At 38.5% G+C, this 22,662-nt stretch overlaps 1 protein-coding gene and 1 long non-coding RNA gene across 2 annotated transcripts; one reads left to right on the top strand and one right to left on the bottom strand.

The window, feature by feature from the left end:
- Positions 1–8,959: 8,959 nt before the first annotated feature.
- LOC145223964 (sterile alpha motif domain-containing protein 3-like) lies at positions 8,960–12,714 on the bottom strand. The gene is made up of 9 exons (XM_080090378.1): positions 12,376–12,714; positions 11,733–11,891; positions 10,658–10,870; positions 10,301–10,532; positions 10,130–10,220; positions 9,936–10,073; positions 9,622–9,820; positions 9,392–9,526; positions 8,960–9,235 (listed from the first exon to the last, which is right to left on the bottom strand). The coding sequence occupies exons 3-7, from the start codon at positions 10,854–10,856 to the stop codon at positions 9,632–9,634; spliced, it is 849 nt and encodes a 282-aa protein (XP_079946504.1). The 5' UTR covers positions 10,857–10,870; positions 11,733–11,891; positions 12,376–12,714; the 3' UTR covers positions 8,960–9,235; positions 9,392–9,526; positions 9,622–9,631.
- Positions 12,715–14,187: 1,473 nt separating this feature from the next.
- Positions 14,188–21,924, top strand: LOC145223965 (uncharacterized). Its single transcript, XR_013859530.1, has 4 exons — positions 14,188–16,366; positions 19,361–19,477; positions 19,870–21,405; positions 21,470–21,924. It is a non-coding gene; the product is annotated as an uncharacterized LOC145223965 (long non-coding RNA).
- The last annotated feature ends 738 nt before the right edge of the window (positions 21,925–22,662 follow it).

The following is a 22,662-nucleotide window of genomic DNA, read 5'->3' as shown; positions in this document are numbered from 1 at the left end:
TAGCTCTCTTGTAGTCCTTATAAGCATATTTTTGCTCCGCGAAAAGCGTTGTGTCAAGGCCTAATTGCGGGGCGTTTGTTGAAGTGTAAGTATCAGCAAACAGCGCGGTGCAGGCAGCAAACATCTTTTTCAAGTGTTCGATTTTCAAAATGAGGTCTTCTTTAGTGTGGAAAACTTTGGAAGATTGTTTATGCTTTAACACTGCATCGAAAGATTCAAATATTGTCAACAGAAGCTTGGTGAGTGTTCTGGCAATTTGAAGAAAAGATATCTTGTCAAAGTGGTCATGTTCTTCGCTGTGTTTAAGTAGTCGAAAGTTTTCTTTTTCTTCAGGTTTACCGAGCAAAATGGTTTGAATTACAAAGCGCATAGCAGGGTCGTATGGTTCCGATGAGAATGATATACTTGTAGATTCTTGCATTACAAATGGATGCAAATCACGCCACAGCGTCTGTGCGATGTAAAAATGATCACAAATGCCCACGTTCCCAACAGCCCTGATAATATCTGACATTGCTTTTCCGTCTTCCTTTGCAACCAAGTCTGTCTCTGGGACTTGCTCACCGGCTGCCATGTAAATCTTAAGTCGGATTTCTCCAGCTAAAGCGACTGCGTATTTGAGATTATGACCGGCCTCTACTGGCAATCGACCACATTCAACCATCTCGTCCACAATATCAAAACAAGACGAGCTACGAACACCGAACAAGTTGCCCAAGTGGCTGATGGTAACCGATATGCCTCTGTAAACAAGAAGCTTTATGTTTTGCTTACTAAACGACGTACACAGCTCATCGGCGCCATCAAGCGTTTCCATGCAGTTCTTTATCCGTTCCCGAATCCAGTCTTTGCTCATGCGAAGTTTCTCATCCACCTGCGTTCTGTATTCCTCATGCAGTTTGTAATTTCCTGCCACCAAACGCGATCGGCTCAGTACATCGGCCAGGTGATATCCATTGCGTAGAGCTTGGTCGTGTTCTAAGAAACACGCGATTTCGTTCACGGTGCCTATCAGCTCAACTTTGAAAGGTTTGTCGGCGGTCGGGTCTCTCGAGAGGGGATGTACCGAAGCTGCGGGCATGTTGCTGTCAAACCGGACGCCGAGACAAGTAAATTTGTCATAGAACCAGTCCTTGGATTTGCGGTCACTGTAGAAATCATTGAGCAAAGGAATTCCCAACAAGCGTACGGGTGTTTCTCCTAAGTTGATAATCACGAATTGAAACAAAACGATGTAGAATCGAAATCGTTCTAAGGTCTCGTCACTGCGTTTTGAGATAATAATGGCGTTTTCGAAATCAGAAAACGGACTGCCTTCCATACGAGCCACTGACCCGAAAACTAAGTGAGCAAACTCACAGGGCAACTGAGAATCGAACAAAATTTGACAGATTTCATTAGATATGTACCGCATAATATCTATGTAGTTTTCATTACAGTATATAAATACTTTTTTTGTAGCATCTATCATTTTTTGTTCTTGCAAGAACTTGTTTCCTTCCTCTGTAACTTTGGGAATATTTGCAATTTGCTTTTCAGCCAGTTTTCGCATTTTCGAAACTTTTTTCTTTAACTCAGCTACAATTGAGAACAAATCAATCTCAGTATTTTTAGTACCGCTGTCTGTCAGTAGTTCTTTCCACAATTTCAACATAAAACGGTCTGCAACGTCATCGTTGGAAAGGCGTACTTTGGCTGCCACGAGAAGACCAGCGGCGTAAAGGTAGTTCCGCTTTTCCACACTGCGTATTTTATAGTAATAATGGGATAACTCGATCATAGCGGCAGCAGACTCCTCTGTGTTATCTTCGATGTAAAACCCATTTTCCAAGTAACAACAACCTCTCAACTGGTCAGCCAATTCTTGTCCGTTCTTTTTTGGTTCCATAGTTTTAACATTCAAATAGCAAAACCACTGTACAGAAATGTCCTCACAATAATCTGTGGGCGAAGGTCGTGCAAGAGTAAATTACTGTTTTTGTTTCCTGCTGAAAAAGATAAACCGTATTTACTTTCAATGTTAAAGCTAAGTTTACATTCCAACTTAATTCTACATTTCATACTTCAAGCTAAATGAATCGAAACCGAAACTGCAGGTTCGAATTCCAATAACAATTGGTTTAGAATATAGTCTTACATGGACAAGAGTGGACACTAAGACGCACCTGTCCCTACTCTGTGTTAGTTGTGTCTTTTCATTCAAAGGCCGGATTGCTAATAATACTACATTAACAAATCTGTGTGACAAATTTCATAGACGTTCAGGTATTTCAACGTACACTTGATAATTTTCCATACACCCGAGGTGTTGTTTAGAAGTTTGTTGTTAAGGTTCGAAATCTATTCCTGTCTATGTATAATTTCATGTTAAGCAAACCGCTAAAACAAGTTGGTTTATTGAGTATTTACGTGCAGCACCATTAAAATGCATTGCAAGCTGCCTTGTCATGTCTTTCCTACAACTTTTGATATTTTGTTTCTACACCATATCTTATCTGCCAACTTCGCAAACGAAACCTATACTGAACAAGCCTTTTCAACTTCAGCGCCATGCCTGACTGCTTGAGAACCGAAACCTGTGGTTTTGAGGTTCCCTCTGCCTTCGTAGCGCTTCATTGAATAGCGACTGGCGGTGATGAAATCGTGACGCTTGTGCTATGCGAAGTGTCCTGTCTCCAGTTTGGTGTTTTCGTGCTGTAACATAAATGTCTTCAGATTGCGTGTGATAAGGTGACGCAAACTTTTTATTCTAATTTCCATATGGACGTCGTATTTGTTTATGAACTTGTAAAGGTGTGTGCCACATTATTCAGCAGTCACGTCGACAATAATGCAGAATTTGCACAGCTCAATACGTGAAAGTATTCAAACGTCTTATTTAACGAGTTGCTTTGCGTTGAAAAGTAATTAAAAAGTCTATTGTTGTTTTTTTTAGTTCGTGAATACGACAACCCTGGGAATGAACACAACTACAGATAAACTACTGTCGACAAAATATGTATATTTTGCAAAAAACGTTGGAGTTTTGAAAGCAAAGAAACAACTACACTAAGGTGAAAGGGGGAAATGAAATGAATAGATTAAAGCGTTTTAGCAATTGGAACAGTTGTCCCAACATTTTTAAGTTGCGACACACTTTAACACTACATATTTGTTCACAGCACACACTTTGCACACAAAAAATTAAACATAATAAAATATGTACTTTTTAACTTGGTTGTGGTTTTGTAACTGCTTTGGTTAACAACCAGGACCAATTTGGACTTTTATAACGTTCCCTTGAACCCAAGAAAACAGGTGAGTTTTTCAATAACAATGTTTTCGCTAAACAAGTGCTATATTCTCTCACTACTCAAAAGGTAAAAAACTGGTTTAACAAAATGATTGTTTTAGGTCGATGGTAAGTTTATGATTTTATGATCTCACAACAACAACTCCATTTCGTTTTCAGTGTAAATGTCAGCTTCCGCCAAAGCTTCATCTGTTCCGATGGCACGAAGACATTTCGCTTGAAAGTGATAGTTTGGGCCCAAATGCTCTTTGCCAGTTTTCGTTGGTAATTTACTAAGCCTGTGGTCAAACTCTTTGCGAAACCATGTTAGCGGTTCAGTGAATTTTTCACATGAGCAAAGGCTTTTACCGATGTTGTGCATATTTTCTGCCAGTTTCAATTCAAACCAAGCTTTCTCGCGAGAATTTTCAGTTTTAATCCGATGAGCGGTGCACAAATCCTCCGTGGCAAGTACATAATCCCCGTTTCGGAAAAGCAGCTCACCGCGTGTGGATTTCACTTCGGCGATGAGGATTTTCAAATCTCTTCTGACAACCTTGCTGTAGGCAGGCATAATAAACGACCAATTGCTGATGTTGAAAAAAATCTTCATCACCCCGTTGACCTTTTCATGAAAGATGGGGATTTGTTCAGCAATCAAAATCATAGCCTTTATGCCTTTGATTTGTTCCAGTCATCTGTTTATCCCCTTTTCAAAACCTTCGTTGCTAAACAACCCATCATCTATATCAGGGGTCGGCAACCTTTTTGCACGGCGGACCGTTTTTGAACCTAAAATTTTATCGCGGACCGGTCTTCAAAAAACTACAAATATTCAGCAATAAAAACGCATAAATTAGTTTATCATTCCCGGGATATATGGGCAAAATGTTTCATAGCATTTAACCTGAAAATTTGTACGGCCCGGTAACGAACTCCTCGCGGACCGGTACCGGGCCGCGGACCGGCGGTTGCCGATCACTGATCTATATCACCAACGACTCGGCGAACAAATTCTTGACTTTCGACATATATTTTCAAATCTACTTTTTTCTCTGGCAATGTCACGACAAAACCATCAATCGCCGTTGAAATGTCGTCAAGTTCAATCAACAACTGCTCCGTGTTGCTAGTATCCTGATTTTCTAAACACGAAGCCATTTTTTGACTGAAGGACGACACAAAATCTGCCACGCAATCTGGAACTTGGCCGAACGGGCGCGTTGATCCATGCACAAAACTTAACAGAACTTTTTTGGAATTCGAACATCGGAGCGTCCCGATTTCATACTCCACCAGAAAAAAATGATCTAATCAGAGCTGAAAAACTTTTAAACATTAAAATAGAGTCAAACACCAATCTGTTTCATTCTTTAAGAATCCGTGCAGTTTGAACAAAGTTCAATCAAAGTCAGTATAAAATTCAAGTTTCATTCATGAAGTCAAAGTCTGATTTTAATCCCGGCATCTACATACAACAATGTACTAAATGCCAATTGTCGGAACTAGTCTTTTCTGTGTTGTAAATAGAATACTATGACTTTTCGTAGCTGATGCAAACCAATGGATTGAAGTGGCTTTGAACAATCTTACCCTTATTACTGGTGTTATAACGCAAGGACGGAACAACCATTTGGAATATGTTACGTCCTTCGAGATTTTGTACATGGACAAGGATAGTGTATGGGGAAATGCTATTAACAACGACGGAAATCCAGTAAGAACCAAAACACATTAAAACATTAACATTTGGAGTTAATTTAAAAACTTTGTATTTTTAGGTTTTTTGGGGCAACAATGATAGCAACTTTCCAGTGACAAACTATTTCCAAATAGCAGTTGAAGCTAACAAACTACGTTTAAAGCCGGTGCAGTGGTTTGGAAAAATTTCCTCACGGCACGAATATTTAATGTGTTAAGGCAAAATATTAGTTGCTTTCCCATAACTTAAAGCGCCTTGAATTAGATTAAATTTATAAGTAGACTTTTTACTCGGTGTCGTGTTGTATTTACTTGATCTTCACATTTTATTTTGTTTTGCAATCTGTTTTGACTTTTGTGGTGTATATTTGTAAAGTATTATTAATTTATATCTATTGTAAAGTGAGGTTTTCGGAGAGAAGAAGATGAATTGATCGCAATGAGGATAATGATCGGTTGATTTATTGCCAGTGATTAAACTCGACAAACTAACTAACCGTGATCCGATACCTGTTAAATAAAAGTGTAGTTACACAAATCCATTTAAATCAATAAAAATAATAATGCTGCTGCTGCTGCTGCTGCTGTTGCTACTGCTTTAGGCATAGTACAAATGTATGAAAGAAAAATATAATCTCAAAACTGAAACTGGAGTTAAAATACGTATGCGAAGTCTGAGTTCAAATATTGGAATCCGCCTGAATCCTGTATTCCTCATGCAGTTTGAAGCAGAACTGTAAGTCGGGCCAGGCTTTTTGGGTCGGCTTCGGCTTTTGTTTTTTCAGATAAAATTACCCAACTTAGCAGCCAGTTGCTGAACTTAATCCAATGCCCAACAGCCCTAAAACGCCGTTTTTAAATATATTATATACAGTATACGTACTATAGTACGTTTTGTAGGCTTTTATGGAGAGGCCTGTCAATCAAACTTTCGGACCTAAAGGGGCTTCTTAAAAACGATTCGGTTTCGGGCCGGGCTTCGGACTTGTACTTTCGGTATCGACCTCGAATTTTGCGTCACCTAATCACACGCAATCTGAAGACATTTCTGTTGCAGCACAAAAATACGAAACTACAGGCAGGACACTTCGCATAGCACAAGCTTCACCGATTAGCAAGTGTTTAGCGAAGATTATTTATGAAAAACCATTCTATTGTTTCCTGACAAAAAGCTGGTGCGGAAGGGAACGTTATAAGTCCAATTTGGGCATTAGTTGTTAACCAAGGCAATTTCATAACCACAATTAAGTTAAAAAGTATATATTTTATTATATTAAAGTTTTTATTGTGCAATGGGTTAGCAATGAATAAATATGTAGTGTTATAGTGTGTCTCAACCTAACAATGTTGGGAAAAACTGTTCCAATCGCCAAAACCCATTCACCTATTCATGAGCTTTTCCCCTTACACATTGGTGTTATTTTTTTGGCTTTCAATAACATTACAACAATAGACTTTTTTGAGTTTACTTGTCAACGCAAAAAGACTCGTTTAAATACAACGTTTAGGTACTTTCACGTATTGAGCTGTGTAAATACTGCACTATTGTCGCCTTGAGTGCTGAATAATGTGACAGGAAATGGGAAAGAAAAGTTTGTTACAGAACGAAAACATGAAACTCGAGGCAAGACGCTTCGCACAACACAGCCGTCACGAATTCATCAGAGGGAATTCGTGACGGCTGTGTAAAGGCAGAGGGAACCTCAAACCACAAGTTTCTGTTCTTTATAGGCGTTTAAACAGGCACTGAAGTTGTAAAGACTTGTTTAGTATAGGTTTCGTTTCCGAAGTTGACAGATAAGATATAGTGTCGAAACAAAATATCAAAAGTTGTAGGAAAGACATCCCAAGTCAGCTAGCATTGCATTGTAATGGTGCTACTCGCAAATGTTTAATAACGATGTTGTTTTAGTTTGGTTACAGGAAATTGTAGATAGACAAGAGTAGAATTTTGAACTTTAACAACAAACTTCGAAACAACCCCTAGGGTGGATGTAAAAATTTACAATTAAACTGTGTAATAACTATACGTCTACAATATTCATCACATAAGTTTGTTGATGTAGTACTATTAGCAATCTGGCTTTCAAACGAAAAGACATAACTAATATATAGTAGGGACAGGTGCGACCCGTCTTACCGTCCACTGTTGTTAATGTAAGACTGTATTCTTAACTCATTGGTAATCAAATTCGAACCTGAAATCTGAAGATGAAATGTAGAATTAAATTGGAATATACACTGTGATTTAACATTGAAAGTAAATGTGGTTTTTTTTTTCAGCAATAAACAAAAACAGTAATTTACCCTTGCACGTCCTTCGACCCCAGCTTAGGCGAATACTTGTGTCCAGCAGTTTGTTAATCGAATGTTCAAACTATGGAACCAAACAAGACCGGACAAAAATTGGCTGACCAGTTGAGAGGTTGTTGTTACTTGGAAAATGGGTTTTACATCGAAGATAACACAAGAGAGTCTGCTGCCGCTATGATCGAATTGTCTCATTATTACTACACAATACGCAGTGAGGAAAAGCGGAACTACCTTTACGCCGCTGGCCTTCTTGCCGCATCCAAAGTACGTCTTTCCAACGATGACGTCACAGACGGTTTCATGTTAAGATTGTGGAAAGAACTTCTGGCAGAAAGCGGTGCTAAAAATACCGAGGTTGGTTTATTCACAATTGTAGCTGAGTTAAAGGAGAAAGTTTCGAAAATGCGAAAGCTTGTTGAAAAACAAATTGCTGATATTCCCAAAGTTAAAGAGAAAGAAAATAAGTTCTTGCAGGAACAAAAAAAGATTGACGCTACAAAAAAAGTATTTATATACTGTAATGAAAACTACATAGATATTATGCGGTACATATCTTGTGAAATCAGTAACATTTTGTTCGACTCTCAGTTGCCCTGTGAGTTTGCTCACTTGGTTTTCGGGTCAGTGGCTCGTATGGAAGGCAGTCCGTTTTCTGATTTCGAAAATGCCATCATTATCTCAGAACGCAGTGACGAGATCTTAGAAAAATTTCGATTCTACATTGTTTTGTTTCAATTCGTGATTATCAACTTAGGAGAAACACCCATACGCTTGCTGGGAATTCCTTTGCTCAATGATTTCTACAGTGATCGCAAATCCAAGGATTGGTTTTACGACAAATTTACTTGTCTCGGCGTCCGGTTTGACAGCAACATGCCCGCAGCTTCGGTGCATCCCCTCTCGAGAGACCCGACCGCCGACAAACCTTTCAAAGTTGAGCTGATAGGCACCGTGAACGAAATCGCACGTTTCGTAGAACACGACCAAGCTCTGCGCAATGGATATCACCTGGCCGATGTACTGAGCCGATCCCGTTTGGTGGCAGAAAATTTCAAACTGCATGAGGAATACAGGACGCAGGTGGATGAGAAACTTCGCACGAGCAAAGACTGGATTCGGGAGCGGATAAAGAACTGCATGGAAACGCTTGATGGCGCCGATGAGCTATGTACACCTTTCAGTAAACGAAACATAAAGCTCCTTGTTTACAGAGGCATATCGGTGACCATCAGCCATTTGGGCAACTTGTTCGGTGTTCGTAGCTCGTCCTGTTTTGATATTGTGGACGAGCTGGTTGAACCTGGAGAAAGTGGAAACTTTCAACGACTGAAAGAGAACACAGAACATGACCACTTTGACAAGATATCTTTTCTTCAAATTGCCAGAACACTCACCAAGCTCCTGTTAACAATATTTGAATCTTTCGATGCAGTGTTAAAGCATAAACAACACTGTAAATGGTAGTCGTGGAAACTAACACCAAAATTGGTGGTCCACAAACTCCAACCTAGGGTGGAGTTGCTTCCCACCTTTAGATAACGAAGGTGGTAAGTTCCACCTGTGAACTCCACCATAGTAGGTGTGAATTTGCCCCCATTGGTGGCAACCACCACTCAGCTGTCTGCACCACTATAGGGTGTCGGTATCTCCACCTGCAAAGGTGTTCCAGTACAACAGGGTTTCACAAAATTTATTTGCAAAACAGGTTTCACAAAATTTACTTTGCACTTCGCTTACAGCTTGTTTGAAACACGCTGTACACCAATGTGACGATTTTTCAGTGGTAAATTTAGAATACAGCAGAAAAGTTGTAGAGACTTGACCAATTGTTTCGGAAAGCAAATGTCGAACACCCAATAGCTGCAGATCATTGCAACTACGGCTTGTGGCAAATTAGGTGCAACACATAACTTCTTTCCACCAACAAACACCAAGTATTCTTTCATCCTCCTGCATATTATAAAACAAGTTATAACCCACAGCATTTGTGCAAAATAGCATCATTTCAAAGTCAATTACAATTTAAAATAAAAATATTACTGGTACATCACCCATTGCTTAAACCGTACACATATTTTAAAACATGAAATTTAAATTAATATATACCTGTGAAATGTACTTGGTGATTATGATTAGGTTTAATAAGATTCTCCAGTCTCTGCAGCATTTTTGGTCACCAAATTTTTCCATGAATGTTTGCAATACATCTACTTTAAGAATCAATTCTGTTGCCAAAAATATCTGAAACAGACAAATCACTGGACATTCCAATTTCAATAAAATGGTTATTACATTAAAATGGGTACATTAAATATAATGTGAAAAGATCCACCTACCAAATTGATTTCATGAAGTGTTGGAAACTGCATGGTCTAAAATGTCATTACTTGCTGCACCTCTTGCAATGATATTTCTCCAAAACTCGAATGTACACTTATGGCAGTCTTCTATTAAATCATGACTTGGATGTGGTTTGGCCAGCTCCAATTGTGCTATTTTAGAATGCAGTGCAACGGATTCCTCATCTTCAAAACTCTGTATGCAAACACACAATTTGGAACATAACCTCACTTTTGGTGATTAACTGAAAATAAACCTATCTAACTTGCTAAACCTAGAAAACTTTTAATAAATATATGTACATACTTACATCTTTAAACAACCTCCTTGAAGAATCCTGCCTTTCTCGACCGCCATACTTTATTTTCATAGCAGCAATTTGCACATCTGAATGAAGGGGTCTTCTTATGTCTTTAAATCTTTGTCGCAAACTACAAACCCATGTGCTCTACAAAACAAACCAAAATCAGTACTGTGCTGGGCAGAAATCTCGCACCTACTTACTATTGGACTGCTACTGTTTTGATCTTGCAATACTGGATATGCCTTTACTAATTCCATTAATACTGTTCTCATTTGTAAGGGTGATGGGTACCTGTAATTAATTTTTACAGTATTAGTAATATTTAATGTGTACGTTACAAGCTATTTTCAAACAAACTATATCACACTTACATATTATGTGGTAAAATTGAATCACAGACGAGTTGAACAATTTTGCTCCTAATTTTGTTGGTTAGTTTGCTTGGATAGTTGCAATCTTCCAAAGCATCACCAATGAGTTTTGGAAGCTTGTATCTAACCAACCATCCATCAGTTTCTACTGAGGGGGATGTAGTTGAAAGTGAAGATGAGGATGAAAGATGTGTTGCAGTCTCATTATCATTTTGTATCTCCGGTAAACAATCTGAAAATTATTTAATCGCATATTTCTAAGCCAAAATTGTACAAATACAAACAACATTAAGACATATTGTCACAATCAACATGAGTGTAAAACATTAACTGGTGTATTGTATTACATGCAAATACCTTTGACAAGAAGTTTGCCACTTTCTGGCAAATCTGTTAGATTATCTACATCCACCCAGTCATTAAACGTTTGTGAGTAAAGCTGAATTGAGAACGGATGGGTGATATTGAATGTAGTCTCAATTTGATTGGTCACATCCAGTTTTGATATACAGGTTAATATCACTTTTCTCTCACCACAGGTCACATGATATTCCATATTTACTTTTTAATCTGCGAACAAAAATAACCTTAATGACGGTAACAAGGATGATACAGGAGATAAAAAGCAACCTAAATTATTATCTAAACATTTCAGAGAATGCTCTTGCACATTACATAAGCACTCACTGAAACGTTTGGAAATTCAACATGTCATATTTTACGAAACCACTATAACACCACCATTTAAACCGAAATGTAAAATATATTTGACACCCTTTGGTTTGGTGAAGAATACTTTCTGGAGCAAAAGTTTATTGTGCAACACAATGGCGGCACAGTCACATGATGATGTTCATTTCTTAAATATTAAAGGAGTTTTTTTTAGAAATGCATTGGCAAACACACGTTTCAGTTTCATGAGGACATAAAATTCCAGCTTACATTGTTTTTTCATTTTGATCTGAGATTTGTCTTCAAATGTACATACTTTATCAGTTGCAAGAAAAACAACATACACAACTCACTTTTAATGAACCTACAAGTTGAATCTATATTGCTGATACATATAATTTTAAAAGGTATTTTTATACTTAACACAACCAATCCACAAGACCAACAATTACCAAATGCATATAAAATAAACCAAAAACTAATGGACAAGCAGTATTGTCTGCACCAGTGTTTCTTAACTAATTAGCTTGTGGGCCATATAGTAGTTTGTAAAGTGCTGATGTACCAATTATCAAGACCTGCTAGCCATACTGATGAGAAAGTGGGCCATTTTTTTCTAAAAAAACGTTGACTTGGTCACGCAATAAAATAGGTTAGAGATACACAGGTCTACTACGCAACTCCATACATTTTAAAAACTTTAATATGCATCCAGTTATTGGTCAGTTTGCAAGGTAAACAAAAAGTATAACCAACAAACCTTAAAACTGTTTCCGATCCGTATCCAAACTCCAAATCCTCCAAATCGGCACAAAACGTGGCGTCTGCGCAAGCTGAACTCTGGGTGTGGCTTACCGCAAACGTCATAATAAAAGAAACATGCCCCTGCAACTCAGCTTGGGCGATCCCAGAATTCTGTCTGATGTAACAATTGGGATTGTTATGCGACAATCTATATCTTGCTGTGTTGCTAAAGCTTCACTAACAATGAAAACTCTTTCACCGGTGATTTGTTCATTTTAATTATACTCGTATTTCTACCAACTCCCCTAATATTATGATGTATACTGTATAGCGTGCATACGTCGCGTTTATGAGATCCAGCGTGATAAATGTGCATGTTTTTTTTTCAAAAAATGCCACTGGCTCGTTTGGTTACAGTTCTAAGTCGCGACTGCCATACATTGCTGCTACGGATTTCGCTCTTAGAACGTAAAAGTAACATGTAGGATACTAACATCTGCCTTAAACTTCTGAAAAACTTTTCAATTTACGTTACATAGACTGCAGTTATAGGAAGGTTTGTTGTAAAAAGATGCGTTGTTTAAATACAAATATACTACCTGGTTTATTTAATTGTCAGTATAGTAATCATTTATACTAGAGTAAATACAATTCCAAACCTCCAATGTCGTTTTTCCACGGCTTGAACATATTTCCAAACCTTGACCGCAAAGAAAACGGAAGAGAAATCCTAGCACCAAATGGTCTAAATCGCGTATTGACCGCCTAATTGCAAGTTATTGCAGTACCCAAATTGTTTCAAATGATTAGCAATGTGTTACCGCGTCTTTTAAAATACCTTTGCGCATATACCCACCCTTGTGAGAACTGAGGGTTGGTATTTACACCAATACTATAGGACGGGTGGAAATTTGGTCTCAAAATGGTGTGAAATTACACCTTTTAAGCTGTACCACCCCAATAGGTGGATCATACCACCTTTTATTTTCCCCACCCTTTGTTTTCCACCATTTCAATTTACAGTGAAGCTTCCAAAGTTTTCCACACTAAAGAAGACCTCATTTGGAAAATCGAACACTTGAAAAGGATGTTTGCTGTCTGCACTGCGCTGTTTGCTGATACGTACACTTCAACAAACGCCCCTCATGACCTTGACATAACGCTTTTCGCGGAGTAGAAAGATGCTTACAGGGACTACAAGAGAGCTATGGAAAACCTACAAACATTTTTTAAATCATCGTTAAAGGATGTTAGGTTGATTAGTCTGTTACCGTCTGTTGTCTACACTCTTCATTGCGTGGCGGATTTCGTGTCGTCTTTTAACCGAAAAATGGCTTCTTATTTAGAAAATACGGATGCCAACAATACGGAGCGATTTCTGCATGAACTTGACGACATTTCAACGGCGATTGATGGTTTTATTATGACATTGCCAGAGAAAGAAGTAGATTTGAAAATATATGTCGAAAGTCAAGAATTTACTCACCAAGTAGTTCATAGTATAGATAATGGGTTGTTTAGCAACGGAGGTTTGGCAATGGGGATAAACAGATGGCTGGAACAAATCAAAAACGTAAAGGCTATGATTTTAATTGCTGAACAAATCCCCATCTTCCATCAAAAGGTCAACAAGGTGATGAAGTTCTTTTTCGACATCAATAACTGGTCGTTTGTGATGCCTACCTACAGCAAAGTTGTCAGAAGGGATTTGAAAATCCTCATCGCCGAAGTGAAATCCACACGCGGTGAGCTGCTTTCCCGAAACGGCGATTATGTACTTGCCACGGAGGATTTGTGCTGCGCTCATCAGATTTTAACTGAAATCTCACGCAAAAAAGATTGGTTTAGATTAAAAGTGGCAGAAAATATGCACAACATCGGTAAAAGCCTTTGCTCCTGTAAAAAATTCACTGAAGCACTAACATGGTTTCGCAAAGAGCTTGACCACAGGCTTAGTAAATTACCGCATAAAACTGACAAAGAGCATTTGGGCCCGAACTATCACTTTCAAGCGAAATGTCTTCGTGCCATCGGAACAGATGAAGCTTTGGCGGAAGCTGACATCTACATTGAAAGCGAAATGGAGTTGTTTTTGTGATAACATACCGTCGACAGGAAACCATTTTCATTGAAATATCAGAAAATATTATTTTCATGGTGTCTTGAGATAGTACAAGTGTTCAACGAAAAAGTAGTTTCTGAAGAATTCATGTATAGGCTTGTGAAATATACGGGTGTGCAAGGGAACTTTAGAAGTCTAATTTGGCCTAAGTTGTTTACCAAAGCAGTTTTACAAACAATAAATTCGAAAAGAAATTTATTCAACTATGCTCAAGTTGTTAGTGTGCAAAGTGTGTACTGTGAACAAATATGTGTTTTTACCATTGGTTTTACGTATGTATCCTGTTTGATGTGTATATATGCTGTACCCGAAGTGTGATGTTTACATGATTGTTAGAATTCAGTCTAGAGAAAGATAAGAACACCAGACAGCAACCCGGCCCGAAAAGCCCGGCCCGACTTATAACTCTGTTGTAGACTTCAAATCTCATGCTGTGGTCATTTTAAAGTTATACGAAGATGCGATCGACTGTCTTAAACCATGCATAGAGTGGACAGTGAAAGTCACCGCCGACGCGGGTCATATTGGTTGGACTTCCAATCTTGTTTGCGAAATTATTACATCAGGTTAAACTAGCCCGAGATATGCACGGAAATTGCAATGAGAATGTTTATTCGCAACGCCATCGAGGTGGTAAAATGGAAGACTTGCTTTGATACGTTTTACACACCATACTTGTTTGGGGAGGACAGTACAGCTTTATGCCTACTGCTTGCGGCGCAGAAACAATTCCTGTTGTAGTCTGTATGGAAAAGTTGATCAAAATCTCTCCCGATTCTTTCTGATAAACTTTGTATAATATCAAAAAGCGAAAAGCTATAGCCGTTGTAGACGAACATATTAAGACAGATTGCGAATTTTTCATCATGTAACAGAAAAACAGCTATATAGACAATAATCGATTGACTAATTACTTGTGATTAAACTCGACAAATTAAGCTACAATGGTCAGATTCCTGGTGAAAAACAATTCAGTTGTGCAAATCTATTCGAAGGCAGAACACACATAAGCTAAAACGCTAAAAGCACCAGCATATACAATCAAAAGTTGGTTGTAATAGAGATACGGTACCGAAGAACAAAAAAGTAGTCACTTTTCCACTGATCATGTCCTCAAAACGCTTTTCAATGGAAATCGCAAAAGTCATCTCATAGCAAATAATGATTAATTTTCAAATCAATACAACTTAAATACTTTATATACACGGTGACATTTTTTGCACCAAGGATAAAAGTCAATAAATAGAGTCAAGCGTTTTGAAGTTTAGACCATTGTTTTTCAACTTGCCAGGGCATATAATATAACACTATATATTTGTTAACAGTACACACTTTACACACTAAAAACTTTGCACACAAAACTATATTTGGCTGTATTGTGGTGTGGTCATGTAAACTTTCAATGTGATTGTGAAACTACTTCGGATCACAAATAACGAAATTAGAGCACTAATGATGTCATGATTTTTTCAAAAAAACTGCTTCTTGCTGAAAACTTTCTAATCTCCTAACAGCACAAAGCGTAAAACACGTGTAACAACACAAAGCGTAAAACACGTGTAACACCACAAAGCGTAAAACACGTGTAACAGCACAAAGCGTAAAACACGTGTAACAGCACAAAGCGTAAAACACGTGTAACAGCACAAAACGTAAAACACGTGTTTAAAAGCAGAGTTTTCTTCAGTGAAGTTTTTTAAAAAAAACTCCATTTCGTTCTCAAAGTAAATGTCAGCTTCCGCCAAAGCTTCATCTGTTCCGATGGCACGAAGACATTTTGCTTGGAAGTGATAGTTCGGGCCCAAATGCTCTTTGCCAGTTTTCGTCGGTAATTTACTAAGCCTGTGGTCGAGCTCTTTACGAAACCATGTCAGTGCTTCAGTGAATTTTTTACAGGAGCAAAGGCTTTTACCGATGTTGTGCATATTTGTCGCCACTTTCAATTCAAACCAAACTTTCTCGCGGGGGTTTTCAGTTAAAATGCGATGAGCGGTGCACAAATCCTCCGTGGCAAGTACATACTCGCCGTTTCGGGAAAGCAGCTCACCGCGCGTGGATTTCACTTCGGCGATGAGGATTTTTAAATCTCTTCTGACAACTTTGCTGTAGGCAGGCATAACAAACGACCAATTATTGATGTCGGAAAAGAACTTCATCACCCCGTTGATCTTTTCATGAAAGATGGGAATCTGTTCAGCAATTAAAATCATAGCCTTTATGTTTTTGATTTGTTCCAACCACCTGTTTATCCCGATTGCCAAACCTTCGTTGCTAAACAACCCATCATCGAAACCCAAAACGACTTGGCGAACCAATTCTTGACTTTCGACGTATATTTCCAAATCTACTTCTTTCTCTGGCAATGTCATGACAAAACCATCAATCGCCGTTGAAATGTCGTCAAGTTCATTCAACAACTGCATGATTTTGTTAGTATCCGGATTTTCCAAATACGCAGCCATTTTTCGGTTAAAGGACGACACGAAATCCGCCACACAATGAAGAGTGTAGACAACAGACGGTAACAGGTGAATCAACCTAACATCTTTTAACGATGCTTTAAGAAATGTTTGTAGGTTTTCCATAGCTCTCTTGTAGTCCTTATAAGCATATTTTTGCTCCGCGAAAAGCTTTGTGTCAATGCCTAATTGCGGGGCGTATTTTGAAGTGTAAGTATCAGCAAACAGTGTGGTGCAGGTAGCAAATATCTTTTTCAAGTGTTCGATTTTCAAAATGTGGTCTTCTTTAGTGTGGAAAAGTTTGGAAGCTTGTTTATGCTTTAACACTGCATCAAAACATTCAAATATTGTTAACAGGAGCTTGGTGCCTGTTCTGGCAATTTGAAGAAAAGATATCTTTTCAAAGTGGTCATGTTCTTCACTGTCTTTAAGTAGTCGAAAGTTTCCGTTTTCTTCAGGTTTACCGAGCAGAATAGTTTGAATTACAAAGCGCATAGCAGGGTCGATGTTTGGTTTTGATGAGAACGATATGCTTGTAGATTCTTGCATTACAAATGGATGCAAATCACGCCACAGCGTCTGTGCGATGTAAAAATGATCACAAATGCCCACGTTCCCAACAGCCCTGATAATATCTGACATTGCTTTTCCGTCTTCCTTTGCAACCAAGTCTGTCTCTGGGACTTGCTTACCGGCTGCCATGTAAATCTTAAGTCGGATTTCTCCAGCTAAAGCGACTGCGTATTTGAGATTATGACCAGCCTCTACTGGCAATCGACCACATTCAACCATCTCGTCCACAATATCAAAACAAGACGAGCTACGAACACCGAACAAGTTGCCCAAGTGGCTGATGGTAACCGATATGCCTCTGTAAACAAGAAGCTTTATGTTTTGCTTACTAAACGACGTACACAGCTCATCGGCGCCATCAAGCGTTTCCATGCAGTTCTTTATCCGTTCCCGAATCCAGTCTTGGCTCATGCGAAGTTTCTCATCCACCTGCGTCCTGTATTCCTCATGCAGTTTGTAATTTCCTGCCACCAAACGCGATCGGCTCAGTACATCGGCCAGGTGATATCCATTGCGTAGAGCTTGATCGTGTTCTAAGAAACACGCGATTTCGTTCACGGTGCCTATCAGCTCAACTTTGAAAGGTTTGTCGGCGGTCGGGTCTCTCGAGAGGGGATGTACCGAAGCTGCGGGCATGTTGCTGTCAAACCGGACGCCGAGACAAGTAAATTTGTCATAGAACCAGTCCTTGGATTTGCGGTCACTGTAGAAATCATTGAGCAAAGGAATTCCCAACAAGCGTACGGGTGTTTCTCCTAAGTTGATAATCACGAATTGAAACAAAACGATGTAGAATCGAAATCGTTCTAAGGTCTCGTCACTGCGTTTTGAGATAATAATGGCGTTTTCGAAATCAGAAAACGGACTGCCTTCCATACGAGCCACTGACCCGAAAACCAAGTGAGCAAACTCACAGGGCAACTGAGAATCGAACAAAATTTGACAGATTTCATTAGATATGTACCGCATAATATCTATGTAGTTTTCATTACAGTATATAAATACTTTTTTTGTAGCATCTATCATTTTTTGTTCTTGCAAGAACTTGTTTCCTTCCTCTGTAACTTTGGGAATATTTGCAATTTGCTTTTCAGCCAGTTTTCGCATTTTCGAAACTTTTTCCTTTAACTCAGCTACAATTGAGAACAAATCAATCTCAGTATTTTTAGTACCGCTGTCTGTCAGAAGTTCTTTCCACAATTTCAACATAAAACGGTCTGCAACGTCATCGTTGGAAAGGCGTACTTTGGCTGCCACGAGAAGACCAGCGGCGTAAAGGTAGTTCCGCTTTTCCACACTGCGTATTTTATAGTAATAATGGGATAACTCGATCATAGCGGCAGCAGACTCCTCTGTGTTATCTTCGATGTAAAACCCATTTTCCAAGTAACAACAACCTCTCAACTGGTCAGCCAATTCTTGTCCATTCTTTTTAGGTTCCATAGTTTTAACATTCAAATAGCAAAACCACTGTACAGAAATGTCCTCACAATAAGCTGTGGGCGAAGGTCGTGCAAGAGTAAATTACTGTTTTTGTTTCCTGCTGAAAAAGATAAACCGTATTTACTTTCAAAGTTAAAGCTAAGTTTACATTCCAACTTAATTCTACATTTCATACTTCAAGCTAAATCAATCGAAACCGAAACTGCAGGTTCGAATTCCAATAACAATTGGTTTAGAATATAGTCTTACATGGACAAGAGTGGACACTAAGACGCACCTGTCCCTACTCTGTGTTAGTTGTGTCTTTTCATTCAAAGGCCGGATTGCTAATAATACTACATTAACAAATCTGTGTGACAAATTTCATAGACGTTCAGGTATTTCAACGTACACTTGATAATTTTCCATACACCCGAGGTGTTGTTTAGAAGTTTGTTGTTAAGGTTCGAAATCTATTCCTGTCTATGTATAATTTCATGTTAAGCAAACCGCTAAAACAAGTTGGTTTATTGAGTATTTACGTGCAGCACCATTAAAATGCATTGCAAGCTGCCTTGTCATGTCTTTCCTACAACTTTTGATATTTTGTTTCTACACCATATCTTATCTGCCAACTTCGCAAACGAAACCTATACTGAACAAGCCTTTTCAACTTCAGCGCCATGCCTGACTGCTTGAGAACCGAAACCTGTGGTTTTGAGGTTCCCTCTGCCTTCGTAGCGCTTCATTGAATAGCGACTGGCGGTGATGAAATCGTGACGCTTGTGCTATGCGAAGTGTCCTGTCTCCAGTTTGGTGTTTTCGTGCTGTAACATAAATGTCTTCAGATTGCGTGTGATAAGGTGACGCAAACTTTTTATTCTAATTTCCATATGGACGTCGTATTTGTTTATGGACTTGTAAAGGTGTGTGCCACATTATTCAGCAGTCACGTCGACAATAATGCAGAATTTGCACAGCTCAATACGTGAAAGTATTCAAACGTCTTATTTAACGAGTTGCTTTGCGTTGAAAAGTAATTAAAAAGTCAATTGTTGTTTTTTTTAGTTCGTGAATACGACAACCCTGGGAATGAACACAACTACAGATAAACTACTGTCGACAAAATATGTATATTTTGCAAAAACGTTGGAGTTTTGAAAGCAAAGAAACAACTACACTAAGGTGAAAGGGGGAAATGAAATGAATAGATTAAAGCGTTTTAGCTATTGGAACAGTTGTCCCAACATTTTTAAGTTGCGACACACTTTAACGCTACACATTTGTTCACAGCACACACTTTGCACAAAAAAAATTAAACATAATAAAATATGTACTTTTTAACTTGGTTGTGGTTTTGTAACTGCTTTGGTTAACAACCAGGACCAATTTGGACTTTTATAACGTTCCCTTGAACCCAAGAAAACAGGTGAGTTTTTCAATAACAATGTTTTCGCTAAACAAGTGCTATATTCTCGCACTACTCAAAAGGTAAAAAACTGGTTTAACAAAATGATTGTTTTAGGTCGATGGTATGATTTTAAGATCTCACAACAACAACTCCATTTCGTTTTCAGTGTAAATGTCAGCTTCCGCCAAAGCTTCATCTGTTCCGATGGCACGAAGACATTTCGCTTGAAAGTGATAGTTTGGGCCCAAATGCTCTGCCAGTTTTCGTTGGTAATTTACTAAGCCTGTGGTCAAACTCTTTGCGAAACCATGTTAGCGGTTCAGTGAATTTTTCACATGAGCAAAGGTTTTTACCGATGTTGTGCATATTTTCTGCCAGTTTCAATTCAAACCAAGCTTTCTCGCGAGAATTTTCAGTTTTAATCCGATGAGCGGTGCACAAATCCTCCGTGGCAAGTACATAATCCCCGTTTCGGAAAAGCAGCTCACCGCGTGTGGATTTCACTTCGGCGATGAGGATTTTCAAATCTCTTCTGACAACCTTGCTGTAGGCAGGCATAATAAACGACCAATTGCTGATGTTGAAAAGAATCTTCATCACCCCGTTGATCTTTTCATGAAAGATGGGAATCTGTTCAGCAATTAAAATCATAGCCTTCATGTTTTTGATTTGTTCCAGTCATCTGTTTATCCCCTTTTCAAAACCTGCGTTGCTAAACAACCCATCATCTATATCAGGGGTCGGCAACCTTTTTTGCACGGCGGACCGTTTTTGAACCTAAAATTTTATCGCGGACCGGTCTTCAAAAAACTACAAATATTCAGCAATAAAAACGCATAAATTAGTTTATCATTCCCGGGATATATGGGCAAAATGTTTCATAGCATTTAACCTGAAAATTTGTACGGCCCGGTAACGAACTCCTCGCGGACCGGTACCGGGCCGCGGACCGGCGGTTGCCGATCACTGATCTATATCACCAACGACTCGGCGAACAAATTCTTGACTTTTGACATATATTTTCAAATCTACTTTTTTCTCTGGCAATGTCACGACAAAACCATCAATCGCCGTTGAAATGTCGTCAAGTTCAATCAACAACTGCTCCGTGTTGCTAGTATCCTGATTTTCTAAACACGAAGCCATTTTTTGACTGAAGGACGACACAAAATCTGCCACGCAATCTGGAACTTGGCCGAACGGGCGCGTTGATCCATGCACAAAACTTAACAGAACTTTTTTGGAATTCGAACATCGGAGCGTCCCGATTTCATACTCCACCAGAAAAAAATGATCTAATCAGAGCTGAAAAACTTTTAAACATTAAAATAGAGTCAAACACCAATCTGTTTCATTCTTTAAGAATCCGTGCAGTTTGAACAAAGTTCAATCAAAGTCAGTATAAAATTCAAGTTTCATTCATGAAGTCAAAGTCTGATTTTAATCCCGGCATCTACATACAACAATGTACTAAATGCCAATTGTCGGAACTAGTCGTTTCTGTGTTGTAAATAGAATACTATGACTTTTCGTAGCTGATGCAAACCAATGGATTGAAGTGGCTTTGAACAATCTTACCCTTATTACTGGTGTTATAACGCAAGGACGGAACAACCATTTGGAATATGTTACGTCCTTCGAGATTTTGTACATGGACAAGGATAGTGTATGGGGAAATGCTATTAACAACGACGGAAATCCAGTAAGAACCAAAACACATTAAAACAACAACATTTGGAGTTGATTTAAAAACTTTGTATTTTTAGGTTTTTTGGGGCAACAATGATAGCAACTTTCCAGTGACAGCAAACTATTTCCAAATACCAGTTGAAGCTACCAAACTACGTTTAAAGCCGGTGTAGTGGTTTGGAAAAATTTCCTTACGGCACGAATATTTAATGTGTTAAGGCAAAATATTAGTTGCTTTCCCATAACTTCAAGCGCCTTGAATTAGATTAAATTTATAAGTAGACTTTTTACTCGGTGTCGTGTTGTATTTACTTGATCTTCACATTTTATTTTGTTTTGCAAACCGTTTTAACTTTTGTGGTGTATTTGTAAAGTATTATTAACTTATATTGTAAAGTGTGGATTTGTGACAGAAGAAGATGAATTGATCGCAATGAGGATAATGATCGGTTGATTTATTGCCAGTGATTAAACTCGACAAACTAACTAACCGTGATCCGATACCTGTTAAATAAAAGTTTAGTTACACAAATCCATTTAAATCAATAAAAATAATAATGCTGCTGCTGCTGTCCGCCTGAATCCTGTATTCCTCATGCAGTTTGAAGCAGAACTGTAAGTCGGGCCAGGCTTTTTGGGTCGGCTTCGGCTTTTGTTTTTTCAGATAAAATTACCCAACTTAGCAGCCAGTTGCTGAACTTAATCCAATGCCCAACAGCCCTAAAACGCCGTTTTTAAATATATTATATACAGTATACGTACTATAGTACGTTTTGTAGGCTTTTATGGAGAGGCCTGTCAATCAAACTTTCGGACCTAAAGGGGCTTCTTAAAAACGATTCGGTTTCGGGCCGGGCTTCGGACCTATACTTTCGGTATCGACCTCGAATTTTGCGTCACCTAATCACACGCAATCTGAAGACATTTCTGTTGCAGCACAAAAATACGAAACTACAGGCAGGACACTTCGAATAGCACAAGCTTCACCGATTAGCAAGTGTTTAGCGAAGATTGTTTATGAAAAACCAATCTATTGTTTCCTGACAAAAAGCTGGTGTGGAAGGGAACGTTATAAGTCCAATTTGGGCATTAGTTGTTAACCAAGGCAATTTCATAACCACAATTAAGTTAAAACGTATATATTTTATTATATTAAAGTTTTTATTGTGCAATGGGTTAGCAATGAATAAATATGTAGTGTTATAGTGTGTCTCAACCTAACAATGTTGGGAAAAACTGTTCCAATCGCCAAAACCCATTCACCTATTCA

This window comes from Phallusia mammillata, chromosome 4 (genome assembly GCF_965637545.1).
Source record: "Phallusia mammillata chromosome 4, kaPhaMamm4.hap1.1, whole genome shotgun sequence".
In the NCBI taxonomy this organism is placed as follows: domain Eukaryota; kingdom Metazoa; phylum Chordata; class Ascidiacea; order Phlebobranchia; family Ascidiidae; genus Phallusia; species Phallusia mammillata.
Note: the sequence above shows the minus strand (reverse complement) of the source record. Positions and strands in the feature narration are given on the sequence as shown.

Coding starts and splice junctions, on each gene's coding strand:
- LOC145223964 (XM_080090378.1), bottom strand. CDS start 10,856: ATGGAATATCATGTGACCTGTGGTGAGAGAAAAGTGATATTAACCTGT. Junction 10,533..10,657: donor TGGCAAACTTCTTGTCAAAG/GTATTTGCATGT, acceptor AATAATTTTCAG/ATTGTTTACCGGAGATACAA. Junction 9,821..9,935: donor CAAGGAGGTTGTTTAAAGAT/GTAAGTATGTAC, acceptor GTTTGCATACAG/AGTTTTGAAGATGAGGAATC.